The sequence below is a fragment of the Vulpes vulpes genome, chromosome 13, assembly GCF_048418805.1.
Source record: "Vulpes vulpes isolate BD-2025 chromosome 13, VulVul3, whole genome shotgun sequence".
Taxonomy (NCBI): domain Eukaryota; kingdom Metazoa; phylum Chordata; class Mammalia; order Carnivora; family Canidae; genus Vulpes; species Vulpes vulpes.
Window position 1 is genome coordinate 33,608,870 of NC_132792.1, and position 18,158 is coordinate 33,627,027.

Genomic DNA, 18,158 nt, shown 5'->3' on the forward strand with positions numbered 1-18,158 from the left:
CACCCAAAGTTACCCTGCTAGCTGGAGAAAGAGCCAAGACTGGAATTTGGTATCCAGATCTTTTTTTATTATACCACAGATTGTTGATTTACTATGTACCAGCTTCTATGCCAAATATTTTACTTTTATTATCTCATTTAATACTTATGAAATTATATGAAACAACTACCATTCAGTCATTCATGTCATTCAAACTTGTTTACATACCTCCTATGTGCCAGCCACTGTCGTAGGTGCTGGGGATACGATTAAAGTTACTGCACTCATATTCCTACATCCTAGTGGGAGCACTAGACAATAATTAGGTAAAACAACAAATATGATCATTTAAGATGGTGATGAGAACTGTGGTGAAAATAAAACAGGCTATATAATAGAGGGTGTCTGAGATAGAAAGAGACAACTTTAAATTGCGAGGTGACATTTGGGCTGACATCTGAGTGTCACTGAGTGACTATTTCAGGCAGAGGAAACAGTAAGTGCAAAGCCCTGAGGAGGCAAGAAGCTTGATATATTCAAAGAATAGGAATCACATCAGAGTAATCAGATTATATGTGTGACAGTAAAACTGAAATATGATAGGAGTCATAAAGGATCCTCAAGGCCAAGGTAAAGAATTTGGAAAAGTCAGAAACCTTGGAGAGGGGAGTGATTAAAAAGCAGAGAAGTGAAATGATCCAATTTATGATTATTATTGGTCCTTTTTCTATCACTTTCTCATTTTACAAATGAGAAGCCAAAGTATACAGAGGTTCTGTGACTTGCCAAAGATCATTCAGCTATTAAGTGGCACAAGCTCTGCATTGAACACCTGCAGATCCCATGCTATGCTGTTTTCCATTTTCTCCCCAATACTCACACTATTCCTACATGTAAAAACAGTTATACTAGTACGTTAAGTGAATTTTCTTTTTTCTTTTTTCTTTTTTTTTAAGTGGTTGAACCAATTCTCCCATCTCCCACCCCCAGAAAAATGAATCAAGGGTAGTGTGCTTTACTGCATTCGGTGCTTACAGGAAGTGAAGGAACTTTTGTTTTCCTTAGATAGATTCTGATGTTTAAAAGTCTTCTAGCTGTTACTTCAATGAGTTTTGTTCTTCTGGGGTTGCCATTACCTTTTGGATACTGACCAGGCTAATGCAGCAGAATGGTATGGTGGACACTGGTGCATCTCAGTGGAAAGATATAGAAAGTGGAAATCAATAATATGAAAATTTTTTAGTGTCCCTTCCTTGTGAAACTTGTAAATGAGTTAGCAAACAAGATGATCTAAAGGCAGGCTAAGTCCTTCCTCTTCCTCTGTTTTTCTTGAACAATCCAGTCCAAAACTCATTCATCAGGGATGAGCAAGATATGTATTTATTTAGTGTGTATGGGGGGTGGACATCATGGGATTAGAGGAAGATGCTGAAAGTGGCTCAGGCAGGATGTTGGAGCCTAAGTTGGATGATAAGGCTGTCTGCGTAGTTAGGGCATATTGAAGCTGGAGACGGGTGAAAAGGATGTTTACACTAGGGGCAGGGAAGGCAATGGCAACAGGGAGCAATAGATACGAGCAAACCCCGTGCCCACATATTGGTTTCTATATATAATTTTCCACTAAAAGAAACCAGGACTCTTTGGAGAATTGGCTGATTCCAGAGCTATGGCAGGGAAAGTACAAGATGAGCCTGGAACATTATATTTTGCCAAAAAATAAGAAGGTATTTGAAAATAATAGAATATGTCAAAAGAACACAGAAGATGGCTTGAAGGATTTCCTAGTCACTGGAATACTTTGAGCATAAAAAATGTGCAGATTACAACCAAATGAATAAAACATAAAATCTATGAGTCCATATTTTTTTATAAATTTATTTTTTATTGGTGTTCAATTTGCCAACATATAGAATAACACCCGTGCTCATCCCATCAAGTGCCCCCCTCAGTGCCCGTCACCCAGTCACCCCCCACCCCCCACCCACCTCCCCTTCCACCACCCCTAGTTTGTTTCCCAGAGTTAGGAGTCTATGAGTCCATATTAATATAGATATATACATACATACATACACACATACATACATATATAACTTGAAAGTCTATTGAGGAATGGGGTATTTACAGTCTCAAAATATCTTTTCATGAAAAACATATAAATTACAAAGAAAAAACTAGTAGTTTACATTGATGGGTCTGCTAGATTTCTCCAGTGAACATCATCAGTAATGGGATATGTCAAAATTACGTGCCACCTGGTAAGTGCAATGAGAAGAATACAGCATCATTTCTGTGATATTCCTGCCAAAGATCAAAACTCAAATTTAATCATGAGGCTACATCAGAAAACCTCAAATTGGGGGCCATTCTTTAAAACAACTATTCTGTAATCTTCAAAAATGCCAAGGTCATGAAAGTCAAGGAGTGATCCAGAAGCTGTTGCAGATTGAAGGAGAGTAATAGCAATACAATTAGTTATAATATGTGATTTTTGAACTGGATCCTTTTGCTAGAAAAAACATTATTGAGGCAAGTGGGTGAACCTGGGTGGCATTTGAGGATGAGATGACAGCAATGCTTTAATGTTAATTTCCAGGTTTTGATCAGTGTGTTTTGGTCACAGCATAAATACACTAAAGCATTCATGGAGCTGAGGAGGCAAAATTCTAACAACTTACTCCCAAATAGTTCAAATGTACTATTTTTTTTTCAGCTTTTCTACGTGTTTGGCATTGTTTTCAAATAAAAAGTTTTTTTAATTAAATAAAAGCAGACTAGAAGATAAAGGGACTAGTGTCCCTTGTATACTGTACCACTGTATTTAAAATGAAACTTTGTTTTGTTTTTTTTTTTGCTATTTGTGACTTTTATTTATTTATTTTTTAAATTAATTTTTATTGGTGTTCAATTTACCAACATACAGAAAAACACCCAGTGCTCATCCCGTCAAGTGTCCACCTCAGTGCCCGTCACCCATTCCCCTCCAACACCCGTCCTCCTCCCCTTCCACCACCCTTAGTTCGTTTCCCCGAGTTAGGAGTCTTTATGTTCTGTCTCCCTTCCTGATATTTCCCAACATTTCTTCTCCCTTCCTTTATATTCCCTTTCACTATTATTTATATTCCCCAAATGAATGAGAACATACACTGTTTGTCCTTCTCCGATTGACTTATTTCACTCAGCATAATACCCTCCAGTTCCATCCACGTTGAAGCAAATGGTGGGTATTTGTCGTTTCTAATTGCTGAGTAATATTCCATTGTATACATAAACCACATCTTCTTTATCCATTCATCTTTCGATGGACACCGAGGCTCCTTCCACAGTTTGGCTATTGCGGCCATTGCTGATAGAAACATCGGGGTGCAGGTGTCCCGACGTTTCATTGCATCTGAATCTTTGGGGTAAATCCCCAACAGTGCAATTGCTGGGTCGTAGGGCAGGTCTATTTTTAACTCTTTGAGGAACCTCCACACAGTTTTCCAGAGTGGCTGCACCAGTTCACATTCCCACCAACAGTGTAAGAGTGTTCCCTTTTCTCTGCATCCTCTCCAACATTTGTTGTTTCCTGCCTTGTTAATTTTCCCCATTCTCACTGGTGTAAGGTGGTATCTCATTGTGGTTTTGATTTGTATTTCCCTGATGGCAAGTGATGCAGAGCATTTTCTCATGTGCATGTTGGCCATGTCTATGTCTTCCTCTGTGAGATTTCTCTTCATGTCTTTTGCCCATTTCATGATTGGATTGTTTGCTTCTTTGGTGTTGAGTTTAATAAGTTCTTTATAGATTTTGGAAACTAGCCCTTTATCTGATATGTCATTTGCAAATATCTTCTCCCATTCTGTAGGTTGTCTTTTAGTTTTGTTGACTGTATCCTTTGCTGTGCAAAAGCTTCTTATCTTGATGAAGTCCCAATAGTTCATTTTTGCTTTTGTTTCTTTTGCCTTTGTGGATGTATCTTGCAAGAAGTTAATGTGGCCGAGCTCAAAAAGGGTGTTGCCTGTGTTCTCTTCTATGATTTTGATGGACTCTTGTCTCACATTTAGATCTCTCATCCATTTTGAGTTTATCTTTGTGTATGGTGAAAGAGAGTGGTCCAGTTTCATTCTTCTGCATGTGGATGTCCAATTTTCCCAGCACCATTTATTGAAGAGACTGTCTTTCTTCCAATGGATAGTCTTTCCTCCTTTATCAAATATTAGTTGACCATACATTTCAGGGTCCACTTCTGGGTTCTCTATTCTGTTCCATTGATCTATGTGTCTGTTTTTGTGCCAGTACCACACTGTCTTGATGACCACAGCTTTGTAGTACAACCTGAAATCTGGCATTGTGATGCCCCCAGATATGGTTTTCTTTTTTAAAATTCCCCTGGCTATTCGGGGTCTTTAATGAAACTTTGTTTGAAACATGCTAGTTCTGAAACCAGATTGTCTGGGTTCAGTTCTAGTCCTGAGTGTCTTTGGGTGAGTTGTTGGTCCTCTTAGTGCCCATTTCTCTCATCTATTTGAGCACATGGGGTATAAAAACCCATTTTATAGGTTTGAGAGGAGATTTTGGTAAAATAGTCATGCAAAGACCCTGACAGATCCTTACATATGGTGAACAGTCAACAAATATTAGCTCTGATTCTTATTATTCCTTACTCTGATAAAACATTTATGTAACTTATCCCCAGTCCTTTAACATCACAACCCTCTTGAATGAGCTCTAAGAAGGACTCTTTGTACTGGACCGCTCCTTATGTTCAGTGGTGATGTAACTAAGCTCCAGTTGTATGGCCGATTATGCTCTAAAAGTAAATTCCCACAAACATGAGATTATGGTGACAGAGTTACAGACTTCCTAAGAGCTGTTGGGGAGGTCTTCCTAAGATGTTGGTCCATCTTTGGGTGAGTAAACATAATTGTGAGATTTGTCCAGATGAAAACATGTTGATTGCTAGCAGCCACGGCCAAGATTATGGAAGACCAAAAGGTAATTTTGGTCTGTTTTGAATCTAGATTGCTCATTGTGATTTCGTTTTTAGAACTGGAAAGGACTTCAGAATTTAACAGACTCAACCCTCCCTTTATATGGGTGAGGGGACTGAGGTATAGAGAGGTAAAAGATGCTCCAGGTAGGATCATAGCACTGGAATTCAGAGACATCCTGACAAGAGGTAAAGTAATTTGGGCATTGCTGAGGTCCAGTGACAGGAGGAAAAAGGTGTTTCTAGTGGCAAAATGCACATCTTTCAGGTGATAGTGTAGGGATTGACCAGATTCCAAGTGGGGACTTTGCTGTGAGGATGCCCTGCTACCTTCCAGCCTGGGGCTTCCATTCTAAAGCCTGGTAAAACTCTCAGCTCTGAAAAACTCCCAGTTTTTCTCAAGAGAACTGTATAAAATGTGTCTCACACACCATAGACAAAGTGCTGCCTAACTTTTTATTGCCATCATCATGTTCCAGCAGGTTCTTGTATAGCCAGGCAAGGTATCAGGCCTATAGTCTTGAGCTCCTGACTCATCTTTCTGATTTAATGGTTAAGTCAGATTCAAGTGACCTGATCACTTTATGTCCATTCCATAGTTTAGGAGACTCCCAACTATTTTTGGTCAGAAAACAAATATCCTCCAGGCTACCAGCAAGTTTGCCAGGACACATCCTGATTCATTATACAACCACCAAGATACAAAGCCCTAAAAATAGGGAACTTGCTTTAATATTTCATTTGGCATCAGGATGGTAAGTTCATATTAACTGCAGGCAGTACTTTAGACTGGTTTCATTTGACTTCCTGGGTATTATGCTCTTTGGCTGTGGAGGGCAACTTCTTATTTATCTTCATCTCTGCTTGGCTTCAGTTAAGGCTTTGTGCATTAAAAAAAGAAGAAAAACTTTTCTTTTCACCACCCATCTGTTTAATAATTATTTTCCCTTTTCTTTTTTTAACTCACTTGTTATGCTAACATTACTGTGTCTAAATAGAATGGCTATATTTGATTGTATTGTTCCTTTTGGAACTTTTTTCCTTGTTTGTTTAATTAGGATTTAGAATATGCCAGAACTAGATCCTTTTCAATAATGCAAGAATCAAAATTACTTTCATAAATCCCAGTGGGTTAATGACAATATCTGTGTTTATCTCTGAGATCCATTAAGGAAGAAAGCTTTCCTGTTTTCATTTATTTCTTTGGGTAGAGGGAAGCATTACATTTTTATTTAAATATGACTTGTTCAGAATTTAACTTTTACCTAGTTGGTATTTCTATATTTTATTAACCTGCACAATGAACTTTGGGTAAAATGTATTTTAAGAATGAAAGCAAAATGTAATTGTGACATGATTATACCCTTCTAGTTGGGCATGAGGTTGTGGGTCAGGTAAAAGGATATTTAGCCTTTTCAAGCATGTTCAATCATTTTCCTTGCTCAGGTCAGTGAGGTTATGTATGAGACTTGAGTTTAACTAATTGTCCATATTATTTCTTGACTGTCACCCAAGTAAGCAAGCTCTGTCTCTTTTACTTGCTGTTTGCATGACCTTGGGCATGGGTCTAAGCTCCACTGTGCAGATAAAGAACGGAGGCTCAGAATCAAGGACTTGGTAAAGTCATAGGTAGGCCTTTACCGAGATACGACTCCTTGTCCTTGCTCTGCCACTTACTAAAGCAAGGGTTAATCTTTCTGGAAGAACCATTTATGGAAACATTAATTATTATTCTAGAACCATGCCTAGCACACAGGGAGTATTTAGATTGATGATGACGATGACGATTCTCATTTCTTTGTTCTCTATAAGCATGAGTTTGAGTGTATCAGTTTATTTATGCTGCTGGGAGTGGCAAGCAGCTTTCATTTCCAGTGTTAACTGGATCGCTTTGTAGGGCCTTCCTGGAGCACTGTGGGTGGGGGGAGAATTCTGACCTCAATTCTCTCCTTTCTTCTTGTCCTCTCTTTTCCTCTCACATCCAAATCACTATTGATTGTTATTGCAGAACAGCTGAGCCATCCCTTTGATTGAAGGAGGGTGATGATTATTCCTTCCCAAGTGAGGATGAGAGAGAGAAGGAAGGTAAGGGGGGACATGAGAAGGGTGAGTTGAATAGGGAAATAAAAGCAGAGGTCAGGCAAATCAGGAGAAGTCAGAGGAAATGAGAAGGCCCTTAGGACTGGGCATATCTCTGGTTTCCATGTGGCATAATCTACCTGGCCAGGTGAGATGGGATCACTCTCATAGGAATTTCCAAGGTGGAAAATGTTCTGATCTGAACAAAGTGCTGTTGTATTCCGTGATTTTAATTAGGCATAATTTACTGAGCACTTGGGATGTCCAAGTCATCATCCTAATTTTGTAAATATGGATGAGTAAGAGATAGTTCTGGTCCTGATGTCCTAAGGTGCTGGGGCTCCTTCTGCTGTAGGCCCCATCATGCCCTATAATTCACTTGAAACAAACAAAGCTTCTTCATGCTCCTGATGCCTAGTCAGTGTCTGCCATCCTGACTAGGCTCAGCCCTGTGAAGGGGGCCAAGGTCTGTGTCTCTTTCTCACCATGTGTCTGCACAGTCTATTGGGAGTTGCAGTGCAACTGTTACACTAATTAATACCTGGAGTTAGGTTAGATCTCACAGGGTAAGGGCTCAGGCCTCCATAAGACTTCCCTCACTTCAGACACTAGGCACAAGCTCCAGGCCACTTGCACATTTGACATTTGATCAGCTGGCTACAAATTTGGGGTTTCCCCTACTTCTCCAGTTTCAGTAATTTGCTAGAATGACATAGGACTGGGGAAAGTGCTATACTTATGATTAGAGTTTTATTATAAAAGATACAAATGAGGAGCGTCAAATGAAGGAATGCATAGAGTGGTCCTGGGTGGTTCCCCAAACAAGGTTTCCTTGTCTGCAGAATGCATCACCCTCCTGGCACACTTATGTATATTACCAACCAGGAAACTTAACTGAGCTTTGGTGTCCCAAGTTTTTATTGGAGTTCCAATACATAGGCATGATTGATTAAATTATTGGCCATGTGATTGAACCCTATGTCCAACCTCCTTCGCTTTCCTGGAGGTCAGGCTTCTATCACTTGGGGAGTTGAGCCTGAGGACAGGGAAACCAGAGGTTGGTCTCTACCAACACGTTTGGTTTGGTAGCCATCCTCCATCCTGAAACTATCTTGAGGTCTATCATTAGCTACCAGGAACCACCAAGAGCAACTAGGACATTTCCTGTTACTTGGAAAATTCCAAGGGTTGAGAGGGTCCCTTTTAGGAACCAGGGACAAAGGCCAAATTCTTTATTACACTGCAGGAGTGTTCAAAAAAAGCATTGTTAAAAAAAAAAGTGAGTCTATTAATACCTATAAAATGAGGCCTAGTGGAAATAGTGGCATGCTGAGGTGCCCAGAGAGGGTGGCATCTGAATGAGCTGGGATGACCAGAAGGTTTTGACAGGCAGAAAATGGAGAGGAGACAGGAGAGAGCAGGGTGAGGGGGAGGATGGGAAGGCCTGGGTGGGAAGGGTCAGTGTGTATGCTTCTAAGGAGTGAGGGTTGGAGGCACAATCAGTAGCACCTCAAAATGTGTGGCTACTCTGGGCAGGCTCATATTTTATGTCCTATTAAAAATGTTATGTGGATATTTTTTCCATACATATTTCGTGAGGGAAGCCATAAATCAGTTTCCTATTAATAACTCTTTATTCCTTCTTTATGTTTTAATCCATATGTCAACTGATCTTTTTCCCCCTTCTCTGGTCTTCTCCAAAACAAAATACCACCTTTATAATCTGTAGCAATGTGTGAGCAACACAGAGTGGATGGAAAGGCAGGTTGGAGTCTAGAGCTGGACCTGGCTCCATCACTTACTAGCTGTTTGACATTGGACAAGCCACTCAACCACTTTGTACTCAGTTTCTTCATCAGCAAAATGCAGATAACAGCATTATCTCTCTCATAGGCTTGTGTGAACTAAACAAGCTTATATAGGTAAGCCACATACAGCACTGCTTACCGTATTATCTATGACACCATTATCAGATTATCATTCTTACCTATCCTTTCAAAAAGCAGAAGGAGAAAAAGTCTGAGTCATTTCCTTTGAAAGGATCAAGCTGTTCTCTTAAGACTTGCTTCTCTACCGTGCAGTTGCTGGGTTACCTCTCCCTTTTTTCCCCCTTTCCCACATTTGGCCTGCCCATCCCTTCTTAGACTGCCTTCCCTGGGCCTCCGTCAGTCTTTCACTCCAACTAGTAGACTCCCAGCCTCTCCTGAATCCTATTTTGTTGAATGTCTGCAACTTTATACCAAAAATGAAATCACTTGCATTTGTTTAGAGTGAGACCTCTCATTATGTACCCTTTAGGTGCTGGACATCTGGCTAATCTGCTGTTAATGTGACTCTGAACATGAGGGAGAAGCAGAGAGTAGGAGGAGATAGGCAGCCAAGGGCCAGAAGAGTAAGACTATGCCCTGGGTAGCCAGGGTTTAAATACAGTGGCAGTGGAGAGCCATTGAAGATGTTTGACCAGAAGGGCAGATACAAGAGGAGCATTTAACAAATGGCATGAGATTTAACAAATCTCCAGGTATGATTATTCCAAGACCCTCTACATCCAAGCAGAAGGCAAGCCAGTTACAGTGCTATAAGGCAAAGATGGCTGTGTCCTCTGAAATTCACATAGTCATTTTATAAACAACCTGAGTTCATCTCCTTCTAGCTCATCAGAAACAGCAAGCATTTATTGAGTGACTTTCATGAGCAAGACTCTAGACCAAGCCCTGTCCTCCATGTGAGTGGTTTTTATTGCAGGACCTCCTGAGGTTTCTGATCCTTCGTTTCAAAATAGCAAGATTTCCTTGGCTCTTGAGAATGGCAAGTGATACTTCTCTGACATCTTTGTTCTACAAATTATTTAGTGCAAAGCAGATGTTCGCCTTATAGTGTCTCTCCAGATTGCAGACAAGACAGACACTGAATGAAGCATGGTTGAATTAAGGCGAGGTCCTGATAGCCATCAGCTTCCCCTTAATTTATGTGATGAAAACTTCAATGGGGCTGTGGCAACCTCATGCTTCCTATGATGTTGTTTAAGTTAGGAAAAGAGCCAGCAGTCAGATACTCCCAGTTTGAGGACCTTATCACCATCAGTAGTGGCTGTTCTTCTTCTAGTGACAGATTAAGTGGGTGACAACTACCGCCCCATATATCCTTCAGTTTGAAAGAGATGCTGTCATTCTTCCAAATGCAAATGCATGATCGTCCTGACAGCTCCCCTCCACTTAAGCAAGGAATCTGTATCCTGGGCCAGCTACAGAGGGGCTCCTGAAAGAAATCCAGGCCCACTAGAGAGACCCAGGATGTGCAGCCACCCAATGCCTCCAAAACCTGTGGGGATGAAGGAGAGAAGGAAGACAGAAGGGAACTTGAGAAAGAGAAGGTGTGATTCCTAGAGAGAAGAGGATTGCTATTACCTCCCGACAGCCAGTTCTGTCAGACGTGTGTGTTCAGCTGGCAGGTAGCAAGTCCACATGGAGATATGTTCTCTCATTTTGATAAGGTGGAGATCTCTTGGCTCTCCTAGCACCCTGGAAAAAAAGTAGCCCGAGAAAACCTCTCAGGGCCATCCACATTTAATTATCTCTCATCATCACAACATGCATGTCAAATGCCTCTGCCTGTTCCCCATGTTCCTTCTGCCTCTCCCCGGCAGGTATGTTAGGTGTTAAGCTATGCCTTCAGCCTCTCTGTGCTTCGGAGCTGATGAAGGGTCCCCCTTGCGAGCCTGCTGGCAACAAGTGTGCTCTGCAGCTGTGATTGGAGATGGGCGGGGCAGGTGGGTGCAGGGGGTCAACACTGGGACCGGTTCTCTTGGAATGAGACTGAAGTGTGTCTGATTGGCATTGCCTGCGTGGCTCTGCCCCGTGCCTGCAGCCCAGGAAACCAGCAGGTAACGTGAAGTGCGGTTCTGCCCACCAAGCAGACTGAGACCACAGAGAAAGAGAGATGCTGGAATCAGAAAGAGACGCCAGAGCTGGGAAAAGAGAAGCAGTTTGTAAGCCCGGTCGATTTTCCACTGGTCTAGTGTGATGAGCATATGATGCAGAAGAGACGAGCACGTGAAGATGTGAGCTTTTTTAGTAGTTTCCTTTTACAGACCTGGAGTCCGGTGTAGCTTGCATGGACAACAGCTAGTGCCCACAGCGCCTGGGGCTGGAGGACCATGAGGGACAGCTGTCTGGGGTTTGCTCCTGGATCCACACAGCAGCCATTTCCTATTTGTCTCCTGCCCACAATCTTCTGGGGATACTAAGAAGCACTTGGATCTAATGCTGCCCTCTGAAGAACTTGCTCTTTTTTGGTGTAATGATCCAAAAAAAAAGAAAGAAAAAGAAAGAAAGAAAGAAAGAAAGAAAGAAAGAAAGAAAGAAAGAAAGAAGAAAATCCTTGGTAGCTGAAATAGAACTATGGTCTTTAAACAATACATAAACTAAATTTCTTTCTCTTCTCTCTTGTTTAGTCAAGCGTGGCTGTGGTGCCTTGACTTTGGGAGAAGCAGGGACTCGGCATGGAGGAGGTGGATCTCTTGGTTCCTATGGCAGGTGCCTGAGGGACAGTCTAAAGCTGAACAAACAGATCCTGGAAGTTCCCAGTCCTCGCGATAGCTTGAGAATTAGGACAAATATCCATCGTGGAAAACTGACATTGGAACAGACCAAGAGAATTGAAGTCAGGGGGGTTAAGTGACTTAAGATCATTTATTTATTTGTTAGGCAACTTTTGCTGAGTACCAGGCACCAGGAGAAATGTAAAACTATGATATGAATAATGTGCTTTAGGGGTCACCAGATCTAATACCCTCCAGTCATGATCAGTGGCAGGCACAGGAGTCTTTTCAAACATAGATGCTTCCAAATCAAGCTGGGAAACACCATCAAAGCCCCAGCGGAGAGAGGTAGGAGTTTGAGGTCTGCACTCAGTCTTGCACTCTGGGTCCATCCCAGAGCTGGACCTCTAGGGTTCCACCTGCCGTTTATCCATGGAGCACAGTCTCCCCTCTAAATCCTTGCATCTGTACCCACTCCTTATGCGCTTTGGCCTAAGGTTGCTGAAGATGTCTAGTCCTCTTTGTCATTATTCTACCTGGAAACCTCCTTCCTCAAAGCTCTGAGTTCTTTAGGTGGATTTTTTGTCTTCCAAGATACCATAGGTTACAATTATACAAAATGTTTTGCATTACAAAATATGGGACACCATTTTTTTCATCTTTTATAGTATTTTCCTTCATTTTTTAGCCTTTCAAAAATATATATTGCCATATAAAAATATATTTATTTATGTATATACCACCTGTGACCTGTTCCAAAGCCAAATACCACATACTTTAGTTTTGTGAAGGCAGCATTCCACTTGTCCGGATCTACTGCATCTCAGTCAACTATGCTGTGCAACAAATAACCACAAAATATCGATGGCAACAAGCACTTTTAGCTCATGTGACTGCAGGTCAGCTGGACTTGGCTGTGGGCTTAGTGCAGGTCTGTTGTGTATGTCTTTCATTCTCCTCGGACCAGCAGTTCCTGGGGGCAGAGTCTGTCCACGGGCAGAGCTATAACAGGGACAAGTGGAAGCACACAATGACCTTTAAGGCCTAGACTCAGAACTTGTTGTGTTGGCCAAACACAACATTAGTGAGGCAGAGATGTAGTTTTTGTTTCTAGGACCTACAAAATCACATGCCAAAGAGAGGGATGAGGAATTGAGAAGATAATGAAATTTATAATATACAGTTATCCTGCTGCATAGGAAGTATATCTGGGGATCTGACAATCTTTTAAGGAGACTTTCAGTTAATCCTCTTGCTTTTAGTCCCAACATCAACTTTTTCTTCCAGAAATACCTGGTCCTGCCAATTCCTGAGCCATTTGGGGGGTTATGTAAATCTAGTTGCTTCTTGTCTTTCCCACTGCTGCCTTAGGATTCATATTTTCAGGTTTGTTGAGTCAGTTACCACTTGCCCATCTGCTTTCCAGCTTCCAAAATTTTATTGCTTTTGTTTCTTTTCATATTTTCTTTGTCCTTGTGGGTTTATGCCTGTAATAAGATCCTTTTACTGTCATTTTCATGGGGTTTGGGGAGAGAATAAGGCTAAATGCATGTTTTCAATCCATCATCATTCCCACCTGACTCTTTCTTGACACCTTAATGATCAGCCTTCTCTCCCTCTTCAGCTACTCTGGCTTTAATTATGTGCTGCTCAGAGCCCCTTGTTGCCCGGAGATAACTGAGTGGAGGAACTCTGAGGAAGTGCCTGATGGCGTGGTGACTCACTTTGCGGTCTGGCTGGTTGTTGGAACATGATGTGAGCTGCAGAATAACCCTCTCTGACTCAATATTGCATCTATAAACACAGATGTATTTGAAGAAGTCATCTTCCTCTTCAGAGTTCTGAATACCCAACATCACTATTTTTGATCTGAACCCAAGACATAGGAATCATTCAGTTGAGCACACAAATGTACACATGTATAATAACAAGTTGTATTTTCTTACACTAAGTTGAAATGCAGAAGAATACAAAATGCAACCCTCTGCTCTATTTTGATTGCCTTCATTTTTTTTTCTATCAGTTCATTGAAATAATGGAGGTGAAGGAGGGATATTCTATAAATCATAGTTCATTCAGCTCTTTCGTGCTTTCCAAATGTGGATTGACCATTGGAGCTTACCATCAGATAGATGGGAAGTCTGAAACAAGAGTGCTGTAGTAATAATAATACTTATGTACTAAATTACTCAACCCACAAGGCTCTCTAATGGTGCTAGCTAGTAGAAGGAGTTGTTGCAGATGAGAACCATCTCAAAACTGAATGGAAACATTTTGGAGTGCTACTGGGACAGGACCTCCAAACATATATCCAAACAGGGAAAGAAAGGAACCTGATTTGTAACAATTAGTGAACCTTGAGCCAGAAAACGGGTTCAAACCTTGATTCCACTTCTTACATTCTGTATTCCTTTGGGTAATCTTCTTGTTCTCCTGGATGAGGAAACAAGCCTTCTTGCTCATAGGGTTGCTAGGAAAATGAAAGGCAATGAAAGCTCTTTGCTAAATAAAAGTCCTAGTCCCATACAGTTTTATTTGAGGGTAGCTATGAATGTAAGTAGTTAATACAAGATTGGTAGTAAGAAATCCATTCTTTATACCTTCCATTGCTTGGGACACCTCACTGCTGGCAAGCTGAATGAACTCTGCAAATTGTTTACAATCTCTACAAGTTTCCTCTATAAGGCACAGTTAATGATATTTAACACCTGATAGGCACTTGGTAAGTGCCATGACCTCTTGTAAGCACTTTATAAATATTTAGTCATGTAATCCTCAGAACAACTCTATGAAGTGGATTCTATAGATGTTATTATCACCATTTTAAAACGAGGGAAACTGAGGTGCAGAGAAGTTAAATAAAATGCTTAAGGTTGTATCATTTACTAGTGGAGCCCGGACCTACCTACAGGCAGCCTGGTACCTACAGGCCTCTGTGCATACTTCCCATTCTCTCTAGATAGTCTTTTCTGGGCTCTTTTCCTTTTTTATTTTTATTTTTATTTTTATTTTTTCCTTTTCCTTTTTTAACTCACTAAATGTTCTTCAGTGTTCTCAGGCTCTGTTCTCATCTCACTACCCTCTCCCTGAACAATTGCTATAGCCATGGCTTTAATTATTATCTATATCTAAAGACTTCCATCCTTAGGTCTAGCCAGATCTCTCTCTTGGCGCCCAGAGGGGTTTATTCAACCGCTTATTAAATGTCCTTACTTGGATACCTTGAAATCATCTCTAATTCTTCATAACTAAAATTCTATTCATGATTTTTCCTTCTTGTCCAGTCAACCTACTCTTTCTAAGTCTGGCAGCACTATTCACCAGGTGAGAGACATGGGTCATCCTTGAGGCTCTTCATTCACCTTCTGTGTCCATCCATTCCACCTAAGTCCTGCCAACTTGTTCAGCCAAGCTTGGCTCATGCTCGACCATGTGTGAGGCTTTGGATGTTGAGTCAGTATTCTGGTCCAGGCCAGCATCATCTCCCATATGGATTGTTGCCACATCTTCCCTAAACAATCCTTCGCCTCCAGTCCTGGAACCCTCTAGTCCATATCTCACATTTAGTCAATATGATCTTTCCAAAACATAAACTTAATCATGTATCTTCTTGCTTAGTACTCTTCAAGGGACTCCTGGTAACCTTAAGCACCTTTTACTTGGCCTCCAAGTGTGATCATGACCCAACCAAATGTGACAGCTTCAGCCTCATCTCCCATCTCTCTTTTTCTTACATCCCTTCCTATAGCCATAGGAGCCTTCAGTCAGCATCCCTCTGCACCTGTCTCTCACCTCAGTACCTTTGCACAAGAAGCTGTTTCTTCTAGAACAGTCCCAATCCCTCATCCACTACAGCTTTCTGTTCAGTTACTATTCATCCTTTAAGTAATTAACTTAAAGCCACAATTTTCTTGAGAAAGATTTCCATGACTTTTCTAGTCTTTATTAAGTGCCTTATAAGTATCCTATGTGACACTATAATTTTTTTGCAATTACTTGCTAATTATCTGTCTTTCTGGCCACACTAGAAGTCCCTTAAAGGCAAGGATTATGTAGGTCTAGCTTATTACTATATCCCCTGAGACTAGCACAATGTCTTGTACATAATAGGAACTCAGTAATTATTCACTGAATAGTATATGAATCTTGTATAAAAAACATCAAATGTTGTAAATTGTCCCATTCCCAAAATAAGACCCCTCAAAATACAATGTTCTTTTGTTCCTAATGGATTATCATATGAGAAGGCAAACTGGAGATATATCTTCACTACTAGTTATCTAAGACATTGGAGAACAAAACAAAGTAAGAGGAGGACTGTCCTCCTCTTTTTTCCTCAGAAGTTTTGACCTGCCAGGGTGCCTGCGTGGCTTAGTTGGTTGAGTGTCCAACTCTTGGTTGGCTCAGGATCTTAGGATCAAGCCCGATGTCAGGCTCTCCACTCAGCAGAGAATCTGCTTGAGATTCTCCCCTCCTGCCTCTTTCCCCACTTGTGTGTGTGCAGTTTCTGTCAAATAAATAAATAAATCTTTGAAAAAAAGAAGTTTTGACACCCGATTAACTCAGAGCACTCATACCCTGAGGGAGCAATGCAGTATTGAGGAGATAATGGTGGGTAAGGTGGAACAGCTTCTGAGAGGTACTTCTAAATGCTTTGTCCTGTCAGAAAAAGGATAATGATGAGAACTTTTCCCCAAATTGAACAAAGAAGGTGACTGGCACCCCTTTGGGCCTCGTTTCATACTTCTTCAAACAATAAAATTCTTCTCCAAAGTCACATTTTCTGGAGACAGGAAATTTTGGAAGCAGGGATTGAGGACAGTGTCTGTACTGACAGGGCCACCATAATACTTGTCTTCCACATAACATACTTATCAAAACCCAGCCTCATCTGTTCTCAGTAGCAAAAGAAGTGTTGGAGGTCACATGGCTTCACCCTATCATCCCAGGCATTTTTACCTAAACATGCTTATGTCACAATCTTCTCCGTATTCACTTTTTATCAGTCTCTTCATCCATAAGATGGGTAGTTTGACCAATAACAACTCCAGTCATTAAACAGAGTTGATGTTCTAAATAAGACTTCCAATTATTCTTTTATTTATTTATTTATTTATTTATTTTTTTTTTTCACAGTCGGTGTCCTATAGACACGAGTTTATTAGAGGGGCCAGGGTCAGAGTGGGTACAGTTGGGAGGAGGTGACAGGGGACCTGGGCAGCACTGCCAGCCTGAAGCCAATAAGACAGAAGGCCAGGGGGCCACAGCCAGTGGGGCTTAGGTCAGCAGGCAAGCAGGTGGGCTGCTCTTCACCCTGCACATGTCAGTGCCCAGGGCATGGTGGAGGCTTCGGGAGGATATAGAGAGTGTAGGTGCCTGGCTCTAGTTGCAGTTGGGGAGGCAGGATGATGAGGAAGCCCCTCCCCAAGGGGTCTCCAGCCACCGAAAGACAAGCTTGCGGGTCAGGGCAGTGTCGCTCAGGGTTTGGGGAAGGACACTTGAACAAGACAGGCAAGGGGTGGGGCTGGTGGCTGCAGTGGCTGTGGGAAGAGGGCAAACTACAGAGGGAACAGGCAGGTGGTGAGAGGCCGGGGCCCCCGGGGAGGGCAACTCGGGGTTTTGTGCAGCCCCTCTGAGCCCCACCGTGGTGGGGACGCCGCTCTCGAGTCCAGGCCCAGTGGGACGGCTCCTTGGCCATGACCTCCTCACAGCACTGGCGGCTCACCATGGCCCGGAAGCCCATCCGGGCCCACAGCTTATCCCTTTGATGTAGGAAGTCTGCTACCCGACAACGCCAATCTTTTCCCAGGGCCCACAGGAAAATCACACATTTAGGGTCCTCAAGATCCTCCTCCATGTCATTTGCAAGAAACAGGGCCAAGAACAAGTTGCTATGGGTGTACTCGCTGAGCTTCAGGTTGGCACGCCGAAAGTAGACCAGCACCATGGCCAGGAGATACTTATCCGAAATCTGGAAACAGGGATCTCTGGAAAGGAATTCCTGGAGGAAACTGTGCTCCAGAAGGTTGAGAAAAGCCTGGAGCTCCTGGTGCCGGCGTGGATGAACAGATCCACTACCCCCACCTTGATGGCTCCAGCCCCCCAGCTTCACCTGGGTGGCAACCACTGGGAAAGTGGCAAAGTCTTGAGCGTCACTCATCTCCTAGGGGATGGGGACAGGTGGGGTGGGGCAGGATGGCCTGAGCTAGGGGACCACCTACAGCTCAACCTCCAATTATTCTTTTAGCTTTCAATTTTCCTTTGACTCTTTGTCAAGGTTTGTAATTATAAGCTTATTTACGTGATTATTTGTTCACTGTCTGCTCCATTCCCTACTCCAACCCCTCCCCTCCCTACTTTCCCTATCATTTTAAGATCCATGAGGGCAAAGACTGCCTGTTTTGTTTTCCCTTGATCCCCAGAGCCTCACATGATGCCTGGCACTTAGTAGAGTCTCAATAGATGCTTGTATAAAAAAATCACTGCTTGAACGAATGTCATAATGAGGAAGGGTTGTAGGTGACTCCCTGACTCCCCCATAGATTACTGAGGTTCTCCAAATCTACACAGGTTACCTCAGGTGAAAGGATT

The 18,158-nt window shown here is 42.1% G+C and overlaps 2 protein-coding genes across 19 annotated transcripts in view; one reads left to right on the plus strand and one right to left on the minus strand.

Moving 5' to 3' along the window:
• The window catches only part of NCALD (neurocalcin delta), a 377,474-nt gene that overhangs the window by 164,661 nt on the left and 194,655 nt on the right, over positions 1–18,158 (plus strand). For 3 of the 18 annotated variants that reach the window (XM_072734138.1, XM_072734134.1, XM_072734142.1), the window contains one exon: positions 6,957–7,033. The exons of the other annotated variants lie outside the window; for them this stretch is intronic. The gene's annotated coding sequence lies outside the window, so the exon portion shown is untranslated. The remainder of the gene's footprint in view (positions 1–6,956; positions 7,034–18,158) is intronic. 18 annotated transcript variants of the gene reach the window in all.
• LOC112916982 (speedy protein C-like) lies at positions 16,759–17,727 on the minus strand. The gene has a single exon (XM_025994786.2). The coding sequence runs from the start codon at positions 17,725–17,727 to the stop codon at positions 16,891–16,893; it is 837 nt and encodes a 278-aa protein (XP_025850571.1). The 3' UTR covers positions 16,759–16,890.